The sequence below is a fragment of the Pelophylax lessonae genome (assembly GCF_965119305.1).
Source record: "Pelophylax lessonae genome assembly, chromosome: 6".
Classification (NCBI taxonomy): Eukaryota; Metazoa; Chordata; class Amphibia; order Anura; family Ranidae; genus Pelophylax; species Pelophylax lessonae.
The window spans coordinates 242,836,904-242,855,730 of NC_138773.1; the positions used below are offsets into that span (position 1 = coordinate 242,836,904).

Sequence of the window (18,827 nt, forward strand, 5' to 3'; positions counted from 1 at the left end):
TTGCTATAAAGCAGTCATTAATACAAACTACACAGAGGTCAAGGAGTCTTCAATGCCAAATCACATGGACACAAGACCCTGCTCTGCAGCCCACCATCCATCTAAAATTGTATGGCTGAACTGCAATCTTTTGTCTAGTGTAGCTATGGCAGGACGTATCACAGTGAAACTGAAAGCACACACAAATAATTTGAATGAATCCTGAATAAACCACTGACACTTCAAGCTCTGTAGTCAGGTTTTCAGTCCACCAGCATTCCAGTATTTTTATCTATTAGCGACTCAAAAAATACTGAAGCATGAGGACCACATATAGCATTTTCAGACAGAAGCCTACATAAATCGCAGTACTTGTTGCCTTTAAAAGAACAAAATGCAAGTCTAAAGCTTCAAATTTGCTCTATGACCAACTAGACCTACACTGTCTACAGGCACTCACTGCCTGTTATAAACCCAACCTGTTAACATCTACAAGATCAATTTTGCAAGAAGTGAATGTAGTTACATAGTTAGTCAAATTGAAAAAAGACACAAGTCCATCCCGTTCAACCAAAAAAAAAAACCAGTATTGAAAACCCAACCATACAATCCCATATACAGAATCCTATACCCGTTGTTGACCCAGAGGAAGGCAAAAATAAACCCCAGCAAAGCATGATCCAATTTGCTACAGCAGGGGAAAAAAATTCCTTCCTGATCCCCCAAGAGGCAATCGGATATTTCCTGGATCAACTTTACCTAAAAAAAATGTTAGTACCCATTTATATTATGTACACCTAGGAAAGAATTCAGACCTTTTTTAAAAGCAATCTAGTGAGCTAGCCAGAACCACCTCTGGAGGGAGTCTATTCCACATTTTCACAGCTCTTACGGTGAAGAAACCTTTCCGTATTTGGAGACGAAACCCGTTTTCCTCTAGACGTATATATGGGACTTTTAAGGTGCCAAAAGCCATGGGAGCCACCTAGTATTTACAATGCACTCTATCTTCAAGTGTCCCTGAAGCTGACCATTCAAACCATTACTGCTATATAGACACCCTCTGGTTTTCCTTTTCCTGACACCACACTCTCTGGTCCTGCTGTACCTCCTGTAGTCACAAAGAATCCTGTGCTTGACACTAAACCTGGAGCTTTATTTCCCCTCTTTTTTTTCTTTAATAAAGGTGTGATAAACCTTGGGTATTAAAGTTTCAGCGGTTATGTTCCCCTGAACATAAAGTCAGAACCATCACATAGGGACTTGAAAAACTATTCATACCCCTTGAAATTTTCCACATTTTGTCATGCTGCAACCAAAAGTGTAAATGTATTTTATTGTGAGTTTATATGATAGAACAACGTGGACCAACCAAAGTGGAAAATAATTGTGAAGTAGAAGAAAAATGATAAATGGTTTTCACGTTCTTTTTACAAATGAATATATGAAAAGTGTGGCGTGCATTTGCATTCGGCCCCCCTGAGTCAATACTTTGTAGAACCATCTTTTGCTGCAATTACAGCTTCAAAGCCTTTTTAGGCAGGTCTCTACCAGCTTTGCACATCTAGCGAGTGAAATTTTTCTTCTTTGCAAAATAGCTCAAGCTCTATAAGATTGGATGGAGAGCATCTGTGAACAGCAATTTTCAAGTCTTGCCACAGATTCTGGATTTAGGTCTGAACTTTGACTGGGCCATTCTAAAACATGAAAATGCTTTGATCTAAACCATTCCATTGTAGCTCTGGCTGTATGTTTAGTGTCGTTGTCCTGCTGGAAGGTGAACCTCCGCCCCAGTCTCAAGTCTTTTGCAGACTAACAGGTTTTCTTCTAACATTGCCCTGTATTTGGCTCCATCTATCCTCCCATCAACTCTGACCAGCTTCCCTGTCCTTGCTGAAGAAAAGCATGACCAAAACATGATGCTGCCACCACCATGTTTCACGGTGGAGATGGTGTGTTCAGAGTCATGTGCAGTGTTAGTTTTCCGTCACATATGGCGTTTTGCTTTTAGGACAGAAAGTTCAATTTTTGCTTCATCTAACCAGAGCACCCTCTTCCACATTTGCTGAGCCCCCCACATGGCTTCTCGCAAACTGCAAACGGGACTTCTTATGGTTTTCTTTCAAACAATAGCTTTCTTCTTGCCACTCTTCTATAAAGGCCAGATTTGTGGAGTGCACGACTAAAAGTTGTCCTGTGGACAGATTCTCCCACCTGAGGTGTGGATCTCTGTAGCTGCTCCAGAGTCTCCATGGGCCTCTTGGCTGCTTCTCTGATTAATGCTCTTCTTGCCCGGCCTGTTAGTTTAGGTGAATGGCCATGTCTTGGTAGGTTTGCAGTTATGCCATACTCTTTCCATTTTAAGATGATGGATTAAACCGTGCTCCGTTAGATGTTCAAAGCTTGGGATATTTTTTTTAACCAAACCTTGTTTTAAACTTCTCCACAACTTATCTTTGACCTGTATGGTGTGTTCCTTGGTCTTTATGATGCTGTTTATTCACTAAGGTTCTCTAACAAACCTCTGAGGGATTCACAGAACAGCTGTATTTATACTGAGATTAAACTACACACAAGTGGACTCTAGTTACTAATTAGGTGACTTCTGAAAGCAATTGGTTAGTAGATTTTAATTAGGGGTATCAGAGTAAAGGGGGCTGAATACAAATGCATGCCACACTTGTCAGACATTTGTTAAAAAAATGTTGAAAACAATTTATAATTTTCCTTCCCCTTCACAACTATGTGCCAATTTGTGTTGGTCAATCACATAAAATCCCAATAAAATGCATGTAGGTTTTCAGTTTTACCATGAAAAAATGTGGAAACTTTAAAGAGGTATGAATACTTTTTCAAGGCACTGTACCGCTGCTAAAAGGAGGACAACAAGACCATGTTTAACATAATGCTGGTTTTTATTATTAAATATTTTAATGATGTAAACCAATGTTGTTGAATTTTAACAGTAAATGAACTTGTAAATTTGTCTTTTAGCACCTTAAGGCCCCTTTCACACTTGTGCGACCTCTAAGTCACGCGATTTTACCGCAACTTTTTGCCGCGATTTTGATGCGAGTTTGACTGGGCTTATAATGTCTTTTACTCAAAACGCATCAAAATCATGCCAAAAGTAGTGCAGGGAATACTTTGAAGGCGGTGCGACTTCAAGTCGCACAGATATGAATGGGGCTCATTGGAAATAATGGAGAACGACTTGTCATGCGATTTTGCAGTCCCACAAGTCGCACAAGTGTGAAAGGGAATCTCTGAGGACGTCACCGGAAGTGACGAAACGCGTCAGCTTGGACCGCACAAACGTCATCACGTCACACCGAGTGGAGCGCAAGCCGGAAGTAGCTTGTCTCACCACGAGGAGGACGAGCAGCCTGTACCGCTAGACCACCAGGGATGTGACATGATCTTTTAACATATCTTACCCGATATATATGGGAAATAAAGGTTCAGTCTAAATTGAATTGCGCTATGTGGAGCCTTTCTTTCTTTTACATACCATCATTGATACCTTGGACGGAATTACCTGCCATTGGAGATTACCCAAAGGGGACACCTATTAAGCCCAGGGGGCTTTTCAAGCTTGATAGGTTCTAATGCCATATGGTATATAGAACCCACTACATCTGGTAAGTGATCCAGCTTATTTACCCACCAAGAAATTGATGTCACAGCGATTTTTGATAAAGCACATGCACTTTTTGAATTGAACATCCATTAATTTTTGTCATCAAGGACATTTATTTATACAACATTTTTTGAACACTGAAGTCACATTTTTTTATTAATATTTTTGGACTAATAGATAAATATATATATTTATCTATCTATCTATCTATCAAGGACACATACTACATTATATTTTTTTAAGCACTGAAGTCACTTGTCAATTTTGTATATATATTATATTATATTATATTTATATATATATATATATATATATATATATATATATATATATATATATATATATATATATATATATATACACACACACACACACACATTTTCTTTGAATATTCACGGATATACATAATTTAGTAATATTTATTTATATTCATTTATAATTGATTAATTTTTACCACCTACTATTTGCACAATATTTAAACAGACATTATATATACTGATATCACACTTACCATTAGAATATAGGTACCTTTACAGGTATTCATAGCTTTGAGCAAGCGCTGTATTTTGGTCTTTAACTAAGACCATAGATATTCCATACACAATTTTTTATACAGCAGCTGCTATTTATCGATTTTAGGCTCTTCCTTTAATATAGAATTTTAAATACCTACCAATATTTTACTGTATAATTCATTGTGCTCTCCCATTGGCGCGAGGAATATACTTTGTATATATATATATATATATTTAAATATATATTTTAAGTGTGAAAGGGGCCTAAAAGTCCCATATTCACTCCTTTCAAAATTCTTTCTATTGGGGACGTGGTTTTGACAACTTAGCGTTAATTACCCAAACCACTAGTGAAAACCTACAATAACAGGTGGTACCGCCAAGTCTATCTTACTACCCCAAGCAATATACTAAAGGGGGGGATGGATAAATAAAAAGGAGATTATAGCCAGCACAGACAGCAAACATACCTCCAAATGGAATAATGCAGACATTATGTTTGCAGGCCAGGTCAACAATCCGTACTACATCTTCGTGACATTCTGCACAAGTAAAAAATACAAGATTACTTACAGGAGCATTATACCACAATACAACTTGTATTCAAATTCTAAATTACTACATTTGTTATTTTGAAAAGCCTGTATTGGAAAAGTAGTGGTGAAAAAATGCTGGTGATTTACCCAATCAGTTTTTGCATATTAACTCTTCATGGTTCACGTAGCTACTGGTAAGAACTTTGCCTACATACTTTGTGCTGAAAGGTATCCCTCGCTCATTACAGAAATTTGGGAGGTATGAAACTGTAAGGGTGCATAGGTGAGGGTAAAAAACTAACCGGGATGTCATTTGCAAGCTTATTCAAAGTGGTAAAGAGTAATAGCCCATGGCAACCATTAATAAGTGCTACTTTAACAAACTTTGGTGATGTGAAATATGGTGGCTTATATAGACCACTAAGCTTTGAACATTACCACTCTTTTAATGCTTTATTAAATTGAGCCTGCATTACCAGGTACATTACAAACCAAAAACATATTTCTGAGCCGAGCAGTTCTAGCTCATCAAATTCATGTGCCATAAATTATTTTGACTTCTACACAAAATGAAATACACTGTAGGGGGTTCTCCACTAACTGCACAACTGAAATCAATCTGAAACCACTCCATGCCTCCTATTGGTCTTCCGTCCCAATTTCCCTGGGATCACGACCTTTATTGTAACAAGTATCCTGTTTTAAATTAAAGCAACGCTTTACTTTGTTACATAATGAAAAAACATTTCAATGGAAGGGTAATATTCCACAGTGGGCATCTCCCTTAAGAATTTGTATTTCTATGGCATTCTTAAGCCACAGAAAACAATAAAAATAAAAGGGTAAAAAAAAATGTAAAGTGATAAAGGCAGATGCCAAGTCAACTTCCTCTTAATTCAACCTTTCTCAACCAGGGTTCCTTATGAGTTTGCTGGGGGTTTCTTGAGCAGTGAACACCAAAGTATTGGGGACACCACAATTCTTACTGGGTTTCTTTTGTGTTATTATTAATTTCAAGAATATTACTGAAAATAATATTTCTAAAGGGTTTGTTTAATATTAATCTGCCATAGGTGTCAAATATTCTGGGAATATCAAATTTAATTTAAAGCTTCCTACAACTTCCTGATCATACTAATGTACTGTGAGCCATAGGTATACAGTAAACCCCCCTCCATTGCGGGGTTACGTTCCGGACCCAGCCGCGAAAAGTGAAAATCGGCGAAATAGAAAAACCCTATTAAAATGCATTGTAGGCATGTTTTTTTTTACTGTCACTGTACGTGTAAAAGCATTTTAAGGTCTTTAAACACACTTTTAAAACAATAAAAACTCATTTAAACACATAAAAGATACTGAGAGACATAGCAAGAGCTATGGAAAACACAAAAATAACGGAATTTTTGTAAAATCTTACCTGTAAAATTCCTTTCTCTGAGTCCTCCGACAGTCGCCGCCTCTTCATATTCGTCACATATGGGGTATTAGACTTTGCTCCGAAGGAGTAGCTAGGCAACAGAATATGTTAACAATAAAGCTTTAACATATCCCACCCTCAAGGGGTGGTCCCCTCAGTCAATACCCTCCTACTTCCTGCAACCATATCTCAGTTTTAGTGGAATAGCAGTAGAGTATACATTCAAACCCCAAAAGAGGGGCGGGGGTGGCGACTGTCGGAGGACTCAGAGAAAGGAATTTTACAGGTAAGATTTTACAAAAATTCCGTTTTCTCTTACGTCCTCCGACAGTCGCCGCCTCTTCATATTCGTCACATATGGGGACGTCCCAAAGCAATGCAAACATGAGGGGTGGGAAACGCATCCGCGCCGAAAGGCAACGCAGTCTCCACATCAAAGAAAGGAACCTTACCAAAGGAAGGAAACCAGCTGGGCAACAGCAAAAATAAGTGCTCAACAGGAGCAACAACCCAGGAAAAGACAAAAAAACCAGGGGATACAAAACTTATCCCAACAGCCAGGAGTCCCCAACAAGGGACCCTAGGGAACAGCCGCACTAAGAACCTTGCGGCCAAAGGAAGCATCCGCCGATGCCTGAACATCTACTTTGTAGAATTTTGTGAAAGTGTGTACGGTCGACCAAGTCGCCGCCTTACACACCTGGGCTACAGAAGCCCCATGACGACAGGCCCAAGACGTACTCAGAGATCTAGTAGAGTGCGCCTTCACAGGCACAGGGGGAACCTTCCCCTGCAAGGCATAGGCCTGTTCAATGGTCTGCCTGATCCATTTGGCAATGGTAGAGGCGGAAGCCGCCATGCCCTTCCGAGGACCCTCTGGAAGAACAAACAAGGAGTCCGTCTTTCGAAAAGACTCAGTCGATTTAAGGTAAACCCTAATCGCCCGAACAACATCCAGAGAATGCAATCTCACCTCCTTTGGATGTTTAGGCTTCGTGCACAACGAAGGCAAAACAATATCCTCGTTAAGATGGAATTCCGAAACTCGTTTCGGCAGAAAAGAAGGATTAGGTCGCAAGACCACCTTATCCAAATGAACAACCAGGTACGGAGACTTGCAGGACAAAGCCGCCAGTTCCGACACTCTGCGAGCCGAAGTGATCGCCACCAAAAAGGCGACCTTTTTGGACAACATAGACAACGAGATCTCCCTGATCTGTTCAAAAGGAGCACGTTGTAACACAGACAGGACTAGATTCAAGTCCCAAGGGGGCAAGGGATCCCTCCTAGGAGGAACCAGATGCCGCACACCCTGAATAAAAGTGCCAACCAAGGAGTTGGAAGCCACGGGACGTTGAAACAGAACGGCCAGCGCAGACACCTGACCCTTTATCGTAGCCAGCGCCAAACGCTGATCGACACCCGTCTGAAGGAAAGACAGCACACGGGAAACCGAGTACGTGCGGGGTGAAAACCCCCTGGACTCACACCAGGCAAAATAGGCCTTCCAAGTACGGTAATAAACCTTTCCCGAGGAAGACTTCCTCGCGTTGATCAAGGTATGAACAACCTCTGGAGAGAGACCCTTCTCCTTCAGGACCTCGGTCTCAACAGCCAGGCCGTCAAAGCCAGCGACTGTAAAGCAGGATGGTAAATCGGTCCTTGAGACAGTAGATCGTCCCGAAGAGGCAGACGCCAGGGGGCGTCGACCGCCAGATTCACGAGGTCTGCGTACCAGGACCGGCGAGGCCAGTCCGGTGCCACAAGAATCACCGTGCTGCGTTCCGAGTGTAACCTGCGAAGGAACCGGGACAGCAACTGAATCGGTGGAAACGCGTACATCAGCCTGTACTGATGCCACGGGGCCACTAACGCGTCCGACGCGTCTGCCCGAGGGTCGCGCGTCCTTGCCACGAACCTCTTCACCTTGTAGTTGAGGCGAGACGCGAACAGGTCCACATCTGGAAGACCCCACTTCGCGCACAACATCTGGAAGACAGCCGGGTGGAGAGACCATTCCCCCTGATCCAGGGTCTGGCGACTCAGATAGTCCGCCTGCCAGTTCTCCACTCCCGGAATGTGAACCGCCGTTATCGCCGGGACATGAGTCTCGGCCCAAGACAGAATGTCGGCCACTTCTCGAGCCGCTCGGGCACTCCTGGTGCCCCCTTGGTGGTTGATGTAGGCCACCGCCGTGGCATTGTCCGTCTGCACCCGAACCGGGCAGCCCTGCAGCCGGTCCGTCCAGCGATGAAGACAGAGCCTTATCGCACGCAATTCCAGAACGTTGATCGGGAGGGAAGACTCCCCCTCCGACCAGGTCCCCTGGGCGGACAGAACGCCCAGAACACCACCCCAGCCCGACAGGCTGGCATCCGTGGTGATTATCGTCCACGAGATCGGACGAAACGACTTGCCCCCGGACACCAACGGGGACTGGAGCCACCACAGAAGGTTTTCCCTGGTGCGATGACTCAACGAGATCTGAAGATCCAGAGATTGAGGTCGCCCGTCCCACTTGGACAAGATCTCCGCCTGGAGACCCCGCGTGTGAAACTGCGCGAAAGGAATCGCCTCGAAAGCCGAGACCATCAATCCCAGACATCTCATACACGTCCGCAGAGACGAGTTCGGAACGTCCCTGAGGGACCTGACTTCCTCCTGAAGAGTCCTGAGTTTGTCTTCCGGCAGGAAGACCTTCGCCTGCACCGAGTCCAGTATCATTCCCAGATAGGGAAGACGAACCGACGGACTCAGTGTCGACTTTGGAACATTTATCGTCCAACCGAACTCCTGCAGAGTTTGCATCGTGACAGACAGGTCCTTCTCCAGACCCTGACTGGTCGCAGACCGAATCAGAATGTCGTCCAGATACCCCAGGACAGAAATGCCCTGGGCTCTCAATAATGCCAGAACCGGTGCAAGCACCTTGGTGAAGACCCGCGGAGCCGAGGCGAGCCCAAAGGGCAACGCCACGAACTGGTAGTGATCCTCCGCAATGGCAAATCGAAGGTATCTCTGATGACCCTCGAATATGGGGATGTGAAGATACGCATCCTTCAAATCGATGGAGGCCATGAATTCCCCCGGAACCAGGGCAGCCACCACCGAGCGCAGGGATTCCATGCGGAACTTGCGAACCCGCACAGAGCGGTTCAGAGCTTTCAAGTCCAGAATTGGACGAACCTTGCCCTCCTTTCTGGGCACGGTGAACAGATTGGAATAAAACCCCCGAAATCTGTCCCGATGAGGCACCGGAACCACCACTCCCTGAGCCCTCAGGTCCCGCACCGCCAGGTGCAGATCCCGCAGGCGCTCTGGAGACAGTTGTAGATTTGAGGGAAAAAATCTGCTCTCTGGCCGAGAGAGAAACTCGATCTTGTAACCAGATCGAACGATTTCCAGAACCCATCTGTCCCGCACACGGGCCAACCAGGGCTGAAGAAAACCGAGCAAGCGTCCCCCCACCCCAAAACCGGGTGAGGGCGCCCCTTCAGGCCGAACTGTTATGGGCCGCAGGTCCGGATTGGCCGGACTTCTGTTTCCCAGACCAGGGTTTCTTCTGAGAGCCCTGGCCCTTGAACGGTTTGCCCTTGTAGTGCGGCCGAAAGGCACGAAAGGACCCCTGAGGGGGCCGAAAATGAGCATGCTTCTTCCCAGAAGCCCCCTTAGCCTTGGGGAAATGGGGCAAGAGAGTGCTCTTACCCCCGGTAATCCCCTTAATCAACACATCCAGGGACTCCCCAAAAAGGCGAGACCCATCATAAGGCAGATTGGCTAAGGTTTTACGTGAAGATTGGTCCACCGACCAACATTTCAACCAAACCAGGCGGCGAGACAACACCGCCACGCTGTGCACACGCGCGGCCAACGGAATCAGGTCCAGGTCCGCATCACACAGATACATGACACCCTGGTGGATCTGATCCACCATATCCAGGGTCGCCGCCGAGGTCGAATCGGCCACTAGGACGCGCCTAAGCATCTGCGTCCAACTTGCGATCGCCTGGGCCGCCATGAGAGAAGCAAACAGAGCCTTAAGCATAGAACCCGTAACAGAATAAGTATGACGGGCAAGAGACTCCAGTCTCCTATCCGTGGCATCACGGAAAACAGGGGATCCCTCTGCAGGGATCGCAGTGGCTTTGTTCAAAACCGCAATAGCATGATCCACTGGCGGAGGCACACACCACCGTTCATCAGTGGCAGGCGAGAAAGGATAACGCAGCTTAAATTTACTTGGTACCGCAAAAGGCTTGCGCAAATCGCGCCATTGGTCCGTAACAGCGCGCTGAAAATCAGCATTGCAGGGAAAAACCTGCGGCGTCCTGCGTTTTCTCTGCGTCCCATAAGCCGCCAAGGCAGCTGGGGGACACACCTCGTCCTGCAAACGTAGCGTCTGCTTAATGGAAGCAATCAACTCATCCATGATTGCAAGCTCTTCAGGCGAGCCAGGGGGAGAATTATCAACCCCCTCAACTTCAGCCTCTACCTCAGACCCCACTAGATCAAGAGAGGAGCGGGACCCCGATAGGGGGGTCCCCGCCAGAACAGCCCCATCACCTTCACCCTCAGAATCAGAGGACAGAGCAACTCTGGGCCGTTTAGTAGATTGAGCAGCCACCAGCATTTGCACCTGTGCAGCAAGGCCAGCCACAATAGTGGCCAAATCCCCCCCTGGGGGGGAAACAGCGGTCCCCTGGCTTTCCACCAATACTGTGGGAAACTTGCCCTCCTGAGAATCCATTGCCCCTGTATGCCAGACAACCAAGGGTTAACTGCCCCCTTACAGCAAGCGCGGCAAGCGCAGCCCACCGCACCACACTCAGGCACAATGAGACCCCCACAGGGAATATACAGACTGAATACAGGCAATGGAACACAGGAATAGAAGGATAAAACCTGAGGAGACTCCGCTGCTGCTGCTGCCTCGATCGGTGCTTCCAGGAGAGAGGAAGTGATGCTGCCAGGGCGCTCTATGTAAGCCTATGGAGGCTACAAGAAAATGGCCGCCGTGCATGTAAACCATGCGGCCGGAGCGGGCGCCGGTAAAATGGCGCCGTTTGGCGCCGAAATCGCCGCTCCACAGTGCATAAAATCACACACAATATTATCCCATAATATGGATACATGTTAGATCGCCGCAGCGATCGCTGTATATGCCCCAACATGCCATTAAAAACATGCCCCACAGCACACAGCTCCTCACACTGCCCAGCCTGACATACTCAGTGTCATACAGCTCCCCCCCCCCTTGCAGCCCACAGCATGCAGCCGAGATATAGGGAGACAAGCAGTGTGATTAAAGGCAGGTTACACAGTCCCAGACTGAGACCCCCCCCAGACAGACAGGTCCCCACATAGACACACTTACCTCACATGGCGTGGGGAACCCGCACAGGCGAACAAGCCGCTGCACATGAGGCAGGGAGAGTCGCAATTCAAGACGCACACAATGGCGGTTCAGAAACCGCACAGCGTCCGGTGAGGTAGCCACCTCACCAATCATCCCTGCACCGAACAGGGATGGGTCGTTCACCGTGCCAGGAGCGTTACCTGGCTGAACGCTCGATGGCAGACTGGGAAGCCACTGACCCACGACCTGCGACCAGGGGGATCAGCCCGAGACCCAGTCCGCATGATCCTCTTCGTCCGAAGAACTAACTAATGCTGACAAAAATAACAGCTAAGTAAAGGCAGAGAGAAAACTCAAACAAAATATCAAAAAGAAGAAAGAGTCTGGGACAAAAAGTCCCAGCACAGAGAGAGCCAGCCACTCCTGACAAGCTAGACATTAAAACTGAGATATGGTTGCAGGAAGTAGGAGGGTATTGACTGAGGGGACCACCCCTTGAGGGTGGGATATGTTAAAGCTTTATTGTTAACATATTCTGTTGCCTAGCTACTCCTTCGGAGCAAAGTCTAATACCCCATATGTGACGAATATGAAGAGGCGGCGACTGTCGGAGGACGTAAGAGAAATTTCATTTTTAATGATTTATATAGTAAAATAACATTACAAAAAAACCCGCAATATACCGGGACCGCAAAAACTGAACCGCGATGGAGCGGGGGTTTACTGCAATCATTTTTAGCGAGGGTTCCCAGAGACCTGAAAACTATTTCAAGGGTTCCTCTGGGCAACAAAGGTTGAAAAGGGCTATTTTAATTAGTAAAAATGGTGCAAGTAAGGCAATGTTCAGACAAGCACTCTCTTCATTTGGGCCATGCATCTGCATTTGGAGCCATGCAACTCGTGTTAGGCTGTCAGATTTTTACATGCGGCTTTGTCTGTGCAGCTGATGCGTCTACATCCCCCTTCAATGGCTTCCTGCACACAGCCGGTGGTAGATGCAGATGCCAAAATAAACACCTCCTGCATGCAGTACGCATGCCAGCACTCATCTGAACGAAGTGTGCTGCAATGGACTCCTTTCCATTGAGGTATTTTGTTTTAGGCAGCCCTTTAAAATAAATAGGCTGTCAATGCATCCCCAACCTTGGTTAAAACCTGTCCGAATTTTTTTTCTGTCTGTTCTAGAGGCTGAACTGAATGAAATTCCAGACAGCCACTATACACTTCACAACCTCCCTGCAAGTGCTTCATTTGGATTTAAGGAATTAGTCGTTTCAAGCGTAATTGCATAAAACAGCGATACAATTAGAACAGCTAATATTTAACTATCTCTATTCGGTTTAATTAATGTACAATGACTAATTTGGCTATTCTGAGTGGGCCTTGAGCTATTTGCAAAGTTAACCTACATGCAATTAAATAGCAATAGTGATAATGACGTGTTTAATAATATTTAACCATTACTGTTGTGTATATCTGCACTGTTAATTGCCACTTTGAGCCTCAATCCTGCCTAATTGGCACTGCCTAATCACTAGAGAAACATGGCTAACTAACAGTCCATTTCATATGGGCAATCGAAGCACCTTGTATACAGTAAAACGCTGATTTTAAAGAGGATTACCGGATTGCTTATTGCCACTTAATAATTTGGGAAATTTAATAAGGCGGAAGCAAAGACATTTCCTATATAAGCCAATATGCAGCAAAGTTCATAGTACTGTCTGCACTTCAGTCAAACATAAAAATACTGCATTTAAAACGTAACTTTAAAGCGGAGGAACAGCTTTTTTTTTTCTTTTTTTTTTTAAAAACACTCCGTGTTGTTTTCACCTAATCCTATATCCAACAGGATTAGTAGCGAATGTAGGTATTGCAAATTATTTTTTTTTTCATAGAAAAAAACATACTTGCTTTCCCCACTGAGCGGGCTTTCATCTTTAGTGTGGGCATCTAAAGCCAACTGGTATCTCCTTCCAGGATACGGCACTGCTAGCTATCTTGTGCATATCATACAAAGCGCGGAGAGAATGCTACAAGCGGTGGATGCCCATTGACTACTGGGATTGACGACACTCCTATCCCAGGAGCCAATGGGTGGGTGGACAACCTCCAAAAAAGGTTTTTGCACTGCAAGCAAAAAAGTCAAGTAGATTATGGGAAGAGGTCAAAAACGCGCAGGGGGGTTGGGCGGGTTTAGTTGATAAAATGAATGGAACTCTTTAACCATTTCCCACCCGCCCTATAGGCAAATGACGGCGGGAAGGTGGTTGTATTATCCTGACCGGACGTCATAGGACGGAGGCAGGATAATGCGCTCTGTGCGCCCCCGGGGGGCGCGCAGAGCTGCGATCGGTGAAGGTGCGTGTCACTCTGACACACCGCATCTCCGATCTCGGTAAAGAGCCTACTGACGTATTTGCAAACATACGTGGAGGCTACACACCACAACAAATTTGCATCTGAAGTGCGATTTATTTTCTAATCTATAATATTGAAGGCAAATGTATAGCAACTTCTAAAAAACAAAAAATTTTAGCATGGGACATTTTAGGTACCATAAATGCACAAATAAAGTTAAAAAGATACACACACAACATTAAAATTTTTTCAACATAGTGGTAGTTCTTTTAATTAATTTTAGCTTTCAAGTAGATACTACGACATGTTTCGCATTCTATGGCTTTTTCAGGGTGATGTGTTGACTACATGAAGCGTATACATTCATATCGAATTTCATCAGGTGTTCACAAAGGACCATGTACTATCTAGTGTAAAACCATTAATTAAAGTCATACAGAAAACTCTCGATACAATGAGAAAATCTCAGGTTGCCCCAGAACTCTCCAAGCGGTAGATCGGCACATGGCAGGAGAACCGATTTAAAATTTGCTAGGAGCTGCTAACCAAAATTTTAACTTAACAGTTAATTTGAAATAATGTTTAATTTAAAGTTTGGTGGGCATCTCCCAGTGGCTCTCCTGTGGTGTGCCGATAAAGCACTCAGACCTACTACTCAGAGTTTAGGTGCAACCTTTTCTCATTGTACTGAGTTTTCTGTAGGACTTCAATTAATGGTTTTAAACAAGATAGTACACGGTGAACACCTGATGAGATTTAGGATGAATGTATACGCTTCATGTTGCCCATAAATCTCCCCGAAGAAGCCATAGAAGACGAAACATGTCTAGTATCTACTTGAAAGCTAAAATTAATCGCAAGAACTAGCACTATGTTGCAAGATTTTAATGTTGGGACTCCGATTTTATGTTATCAATAGAGTGCTATGTTTTTAACTTCATTGGTGCATTTTTTTGTTACCTAAAAAGTCCCATGATAAAATGATATTTGATTATAAATAACTATGGTGGGGACGATGGTTCTGTTTAATAGGTTTTTTGTTGATATACGTTTATTATATCTTCTAGATTGTAAGCTCTAAGGAGCAGGGCCCTCTAGTTCCTCCTGTTTTGAATTGTATTGTAACTGTATTGTCTTCCCTCACATTGTAAAGCGCTGCGCAAACTGTTGGCACTATATAAATCCTGTATAATAATAATATTACATGTATAGCAATGAAAATGTCTGCGACATAAGGAACAGACCCTACCCCATAACACATATGGAACCAACAGACAATCTAAAAAAAACAATCAGTTCTGGGTGGACAGTTCTTTCAAATTTTAAAATGGATTACAGTCTCACAAAGCAGCCATCTGATACAGTTTTGCAACATAAAGGTCAATGAGTAGGTCCCTACTGAAGTGATCAGAAATTAGGTCCCGCATACTTACGTGGCCACACAATGATGTCTGGAATTCTTTTAAACATTCCTTCCCTGAGTGTAAACATTTCGTGCAGGCAATGACCTAGTGACGAACAAATTTATACACATACATTAGAATAGAGAAGTAATCATGTCGGACTATTAACACCTAGCCTGAGAATGGAAAAGGCTTCTAAAAGGATACTGTGTACTATGGAAGAAAGACGTTTTATATTAAATGTTGCAGATAATTTCTGATACATTGTCACTTAGTGACACACTGCAAGTCTCAGGCCCCGTTCACACTGGGGCGACGCTACTTCCCGGGGGAAACCCACAGGTCGCGGTGCGCTGCTCGCACCGTGACCTCGGTGCGGCCGGCACGGACTTCATAACATTGAAGTCAATGCAGGTCGCTCCAGGTCGCCCCAAAGAAGCTCCGGACCCTTTTTCTAAGTCGGAGCGACTTGTGTCGCTCCTATTAGAACGGGTCCACAGTTTCTCTATGCCAGGCGACCTACGGCGACCTGTCAGGCGACCAGGTCGCCCCAGTGTGAACGGGGGCTTAGGCTCCGTTTCCACTGTTGTGACTTGCTGTGCGACTTGACACATGTCAAGTCACACAGCAAGTCAAAAGTCATTCATTTCCATTTGGCCCGTTCTAACTGCCGCGTCTTGCGGCGACTTGAAAAGTAGTTTGTGCACTACTTTTGGGCCGACTTTTGGGCCGACTTCAGTGCGACTTCCTTCTATAATGAGGGACAAGTCGCACTGAAAGCCGCGGACAAGTAACACTACAGAGTCGCGCTAGAAGTAGCATGACTCTGTAGCCGCAGCAGTGGAAACTAAGCCTTATCCTTACTCCTCCTTTTGCTTCCATACAAGTCAAAATACCTCAAAAGGTGTATTTTGTTTGGTGTGGAGCAACCTTTTTTTTAGGCTCATTTTTCGGTGATCTGAAGTTTAAGGCCTCATGCACACTGGACATTAAAAGTGCTGCTTATACAGGCATTTGGTGCTGCTTATACAGGCATTTGGTGGTTTTTCTTTTAGCCTGTAGAAGCCATACTATGTTAGCTTATGTGTCCATGTACAGTTGAGTATATTTGTAGAGAACATTTAGGCTCGGTTCACACTACGGCGCTCCGACTTAGGGGTCGACCTGTGAAGTCGCGTGCACCGCGACTTCGGCACGACTTGCACGGACTTCAGAAAATCAATGTCTATGCAAGTTGCTCCAGGTCGCCCCGAAGTAGTACAGGACCCTTTTTCTAAGTCGGAGCGACTTGTGTCGCTCCTATTAGAACTGTTCCTGTACTACACTATGGGACGCAACGGTGCGTGACTTGTCAGGCTGACCAAGTCGCCTTACAAGTCGGACTAGTGTGAATGGAGACTTACAGGCAAAAAAAAAAAAAACACCACCACACACACTTTACAAGTGCATTTTGGAGAACAACTTTTGGGCAGAAAAGAAATGCTTGAGGTGCCTAAATGCAGTGTTTAAGCCTTTGTAAGTGTTAATATTTTTCCAGTGTTTTGGGGGAAAACACTGATAAAACACAAAATGCTCATTATAAACTTGCCTAAACGAGTGTATAATACACACATTTTTTATGCTGCTTTATTCTGCCAGCAGTTCTGTCATTTTTTTTCTGCCGCCTAGTGTGCATGGACGCAAAATAATTTACCATTTAGAGCCCATTCACACTAGGGCGACTTATGAGGCGACTTGTGTCGCCCCAGGTCGCCCCAGGTCGCTTGACATAACAAAAGCAATGTTAATCAATCAGTGCCGTCTTAATTGGCACTACTGAAGTCGCTCCGACTTCAGAAAAGGGTCCTGTACTACTTTGAAGCGACCTGTGATCCGACCTGTCCCATATACTTCAATGGGAGTCGCCTCCTTATCTTAATTGAAGCGACTTGTGATCCGACTTTCCATAAAAATGGTCTTGAACAAGAAAAAAAGAGCATTTTTCTTATAATTTTTATTAGAACATTAATACGGGTCTAAAAAGTGTACCTGTGAAGTTTCAGCTCTGTAGCATGTCCAGAACCCCAAACAAAATTAGCATTTTTCTTATAAATTTTTATTAGAACATAATAAGGCTTCTCTCCACCTGGCTTTTTTTCTTGCAGGCATTTATCGGGCATTTTTTGAGGCAGGCATGACTTTTTTTGGATTTAGTGTCTGGGGGGTCCAAAAAGTGTACCTGGTGGAGAGAAGCCGTATTAAATGTTCTAATAAAAATTATGACCCCCCAGACACTAAAGACATGCCTGCCTCCAAAAGACGCCCAAAAAATGCCTGATAAATGCCAGCAAAAAAAAAAAAAAGGAAAGGGAAATTAGGTCACAACACATCATATTCTTCCTGGAAAGTCTGATCACAGTCGCTTGAAAATATATAAGGATCCGACTTCGAGACGACTCCCATTGAACTCCATGTGCACAAGTCGGATCGAGGTCGCCTTGAAGTAATACAGGAACCTTTTCTTAAGTCGGAGCGACTTCAGTAGTGCATATTAAGACGGCTCTCATTCATTTACATTGAATTTGTAATGACAAGAGACTTGGAGCGACTTGAGGGCACACAAGTCGCGCCCCAAGTCGGAGTAGTGTGAACCGGCTCTTAACCAAGAAATTTTGCAGACACACCTTAAGGCCCCATTCACACTTGTGCGACTTGTCATGCGACAAGGGACTACAAAATCGCATGACAAGTCGTTCTCCATTATTTCCAACGAGCCCCATTCGTATCTGTGCGACTTGAAGTCGCACTGACTTCAAAGTAGTCCCTGCACTACTTTTGGCATGATTTTGGTGCGTTTTGAGGAAAAGACATTATAAGCCCAGTCAAACTCGCATCAAAATTGCGGTAAAATCGTGCGACTTTTGAAGTAGCACAGATGTGAAAGGTGCCTTAATGCGGTTTACACTTCAGTTGGATTAAGCGCTCAGGAAATGGTCACTGGGTACAGACACCATACAAAATGTCAGTATATAGGATGTACAGGTATACATTCTGTGCAGGAGTAGTAACTGGGTAAACACACCAGCATATGTGATAACGCATGTTACCACAGGGCCGTATATATTAGCGGTGTGCTGCCATTCTAATCTGCATTGCATCCCAATGCATAAATATATTATATATATATATATATATATATATATATATATATATATATATATATATATATATATATATATATAGCACATACCACAACATGCAGATGTGAATGCTTTGTGTGTTTTAGTGCTGCCAGATATATTGCATGTACTATTTTATGAGCGCTGAGGGTCACTGGGGGTGCTTTCAATATGAATGGGCTGTCCTAATGGCAATTAAGGGCAAACATAACCCAATACGAACACAAATGGCAAAGAAAAAAAAAAAAAGGTTCTAATTGCTCCATACTTTAAAACCTCTCTCATGCAGATGATAGTTCACCCTACAATGGGATACCAGTATATTGGGATAATTTTACCTACAGATTTAGCCAGTCTCTCAAAATACTCCAAAGTGTAAGAAGTGGATTTGTGGTTTTTATTGTATTCAGTCTGTTACCCTAAATAAACCCCCTCCCTATGTGTTTTCCAGCATAGTGGTAT

The 18,827-nt window shown here is 44.3% G+C and overlaps 1 protein-coding gene across 1 annotated transcript in view; it reads right to left on the reverse strand.

The window, feature by feature from the left end:
• The window catches only part of AGPS (alkylglycerone phosphate synthase), a 386,322-nt gene that overhangs the window by 261,447 nt on the left and 106,048 nt on the right, over positions 1 to 18,827 (reverse strand). The window contains exons 5-6 of the mRNA XM_082260060.1: positions 15,238 to 15,312; positions 4,605 to 4,676 (exon numbers count right to left, since the gene is read on the reverse strand). Coding sequence (XP_082116186.1) covers positions 4,605 to 4,676; positions 15,238 to 15,312 — 147 coding nt within the window. The remainder of the gene's footprint in view (positions 1 to 4,604; positions 4,677 to 15,237; positions 15,313 to 18,827) is intronic.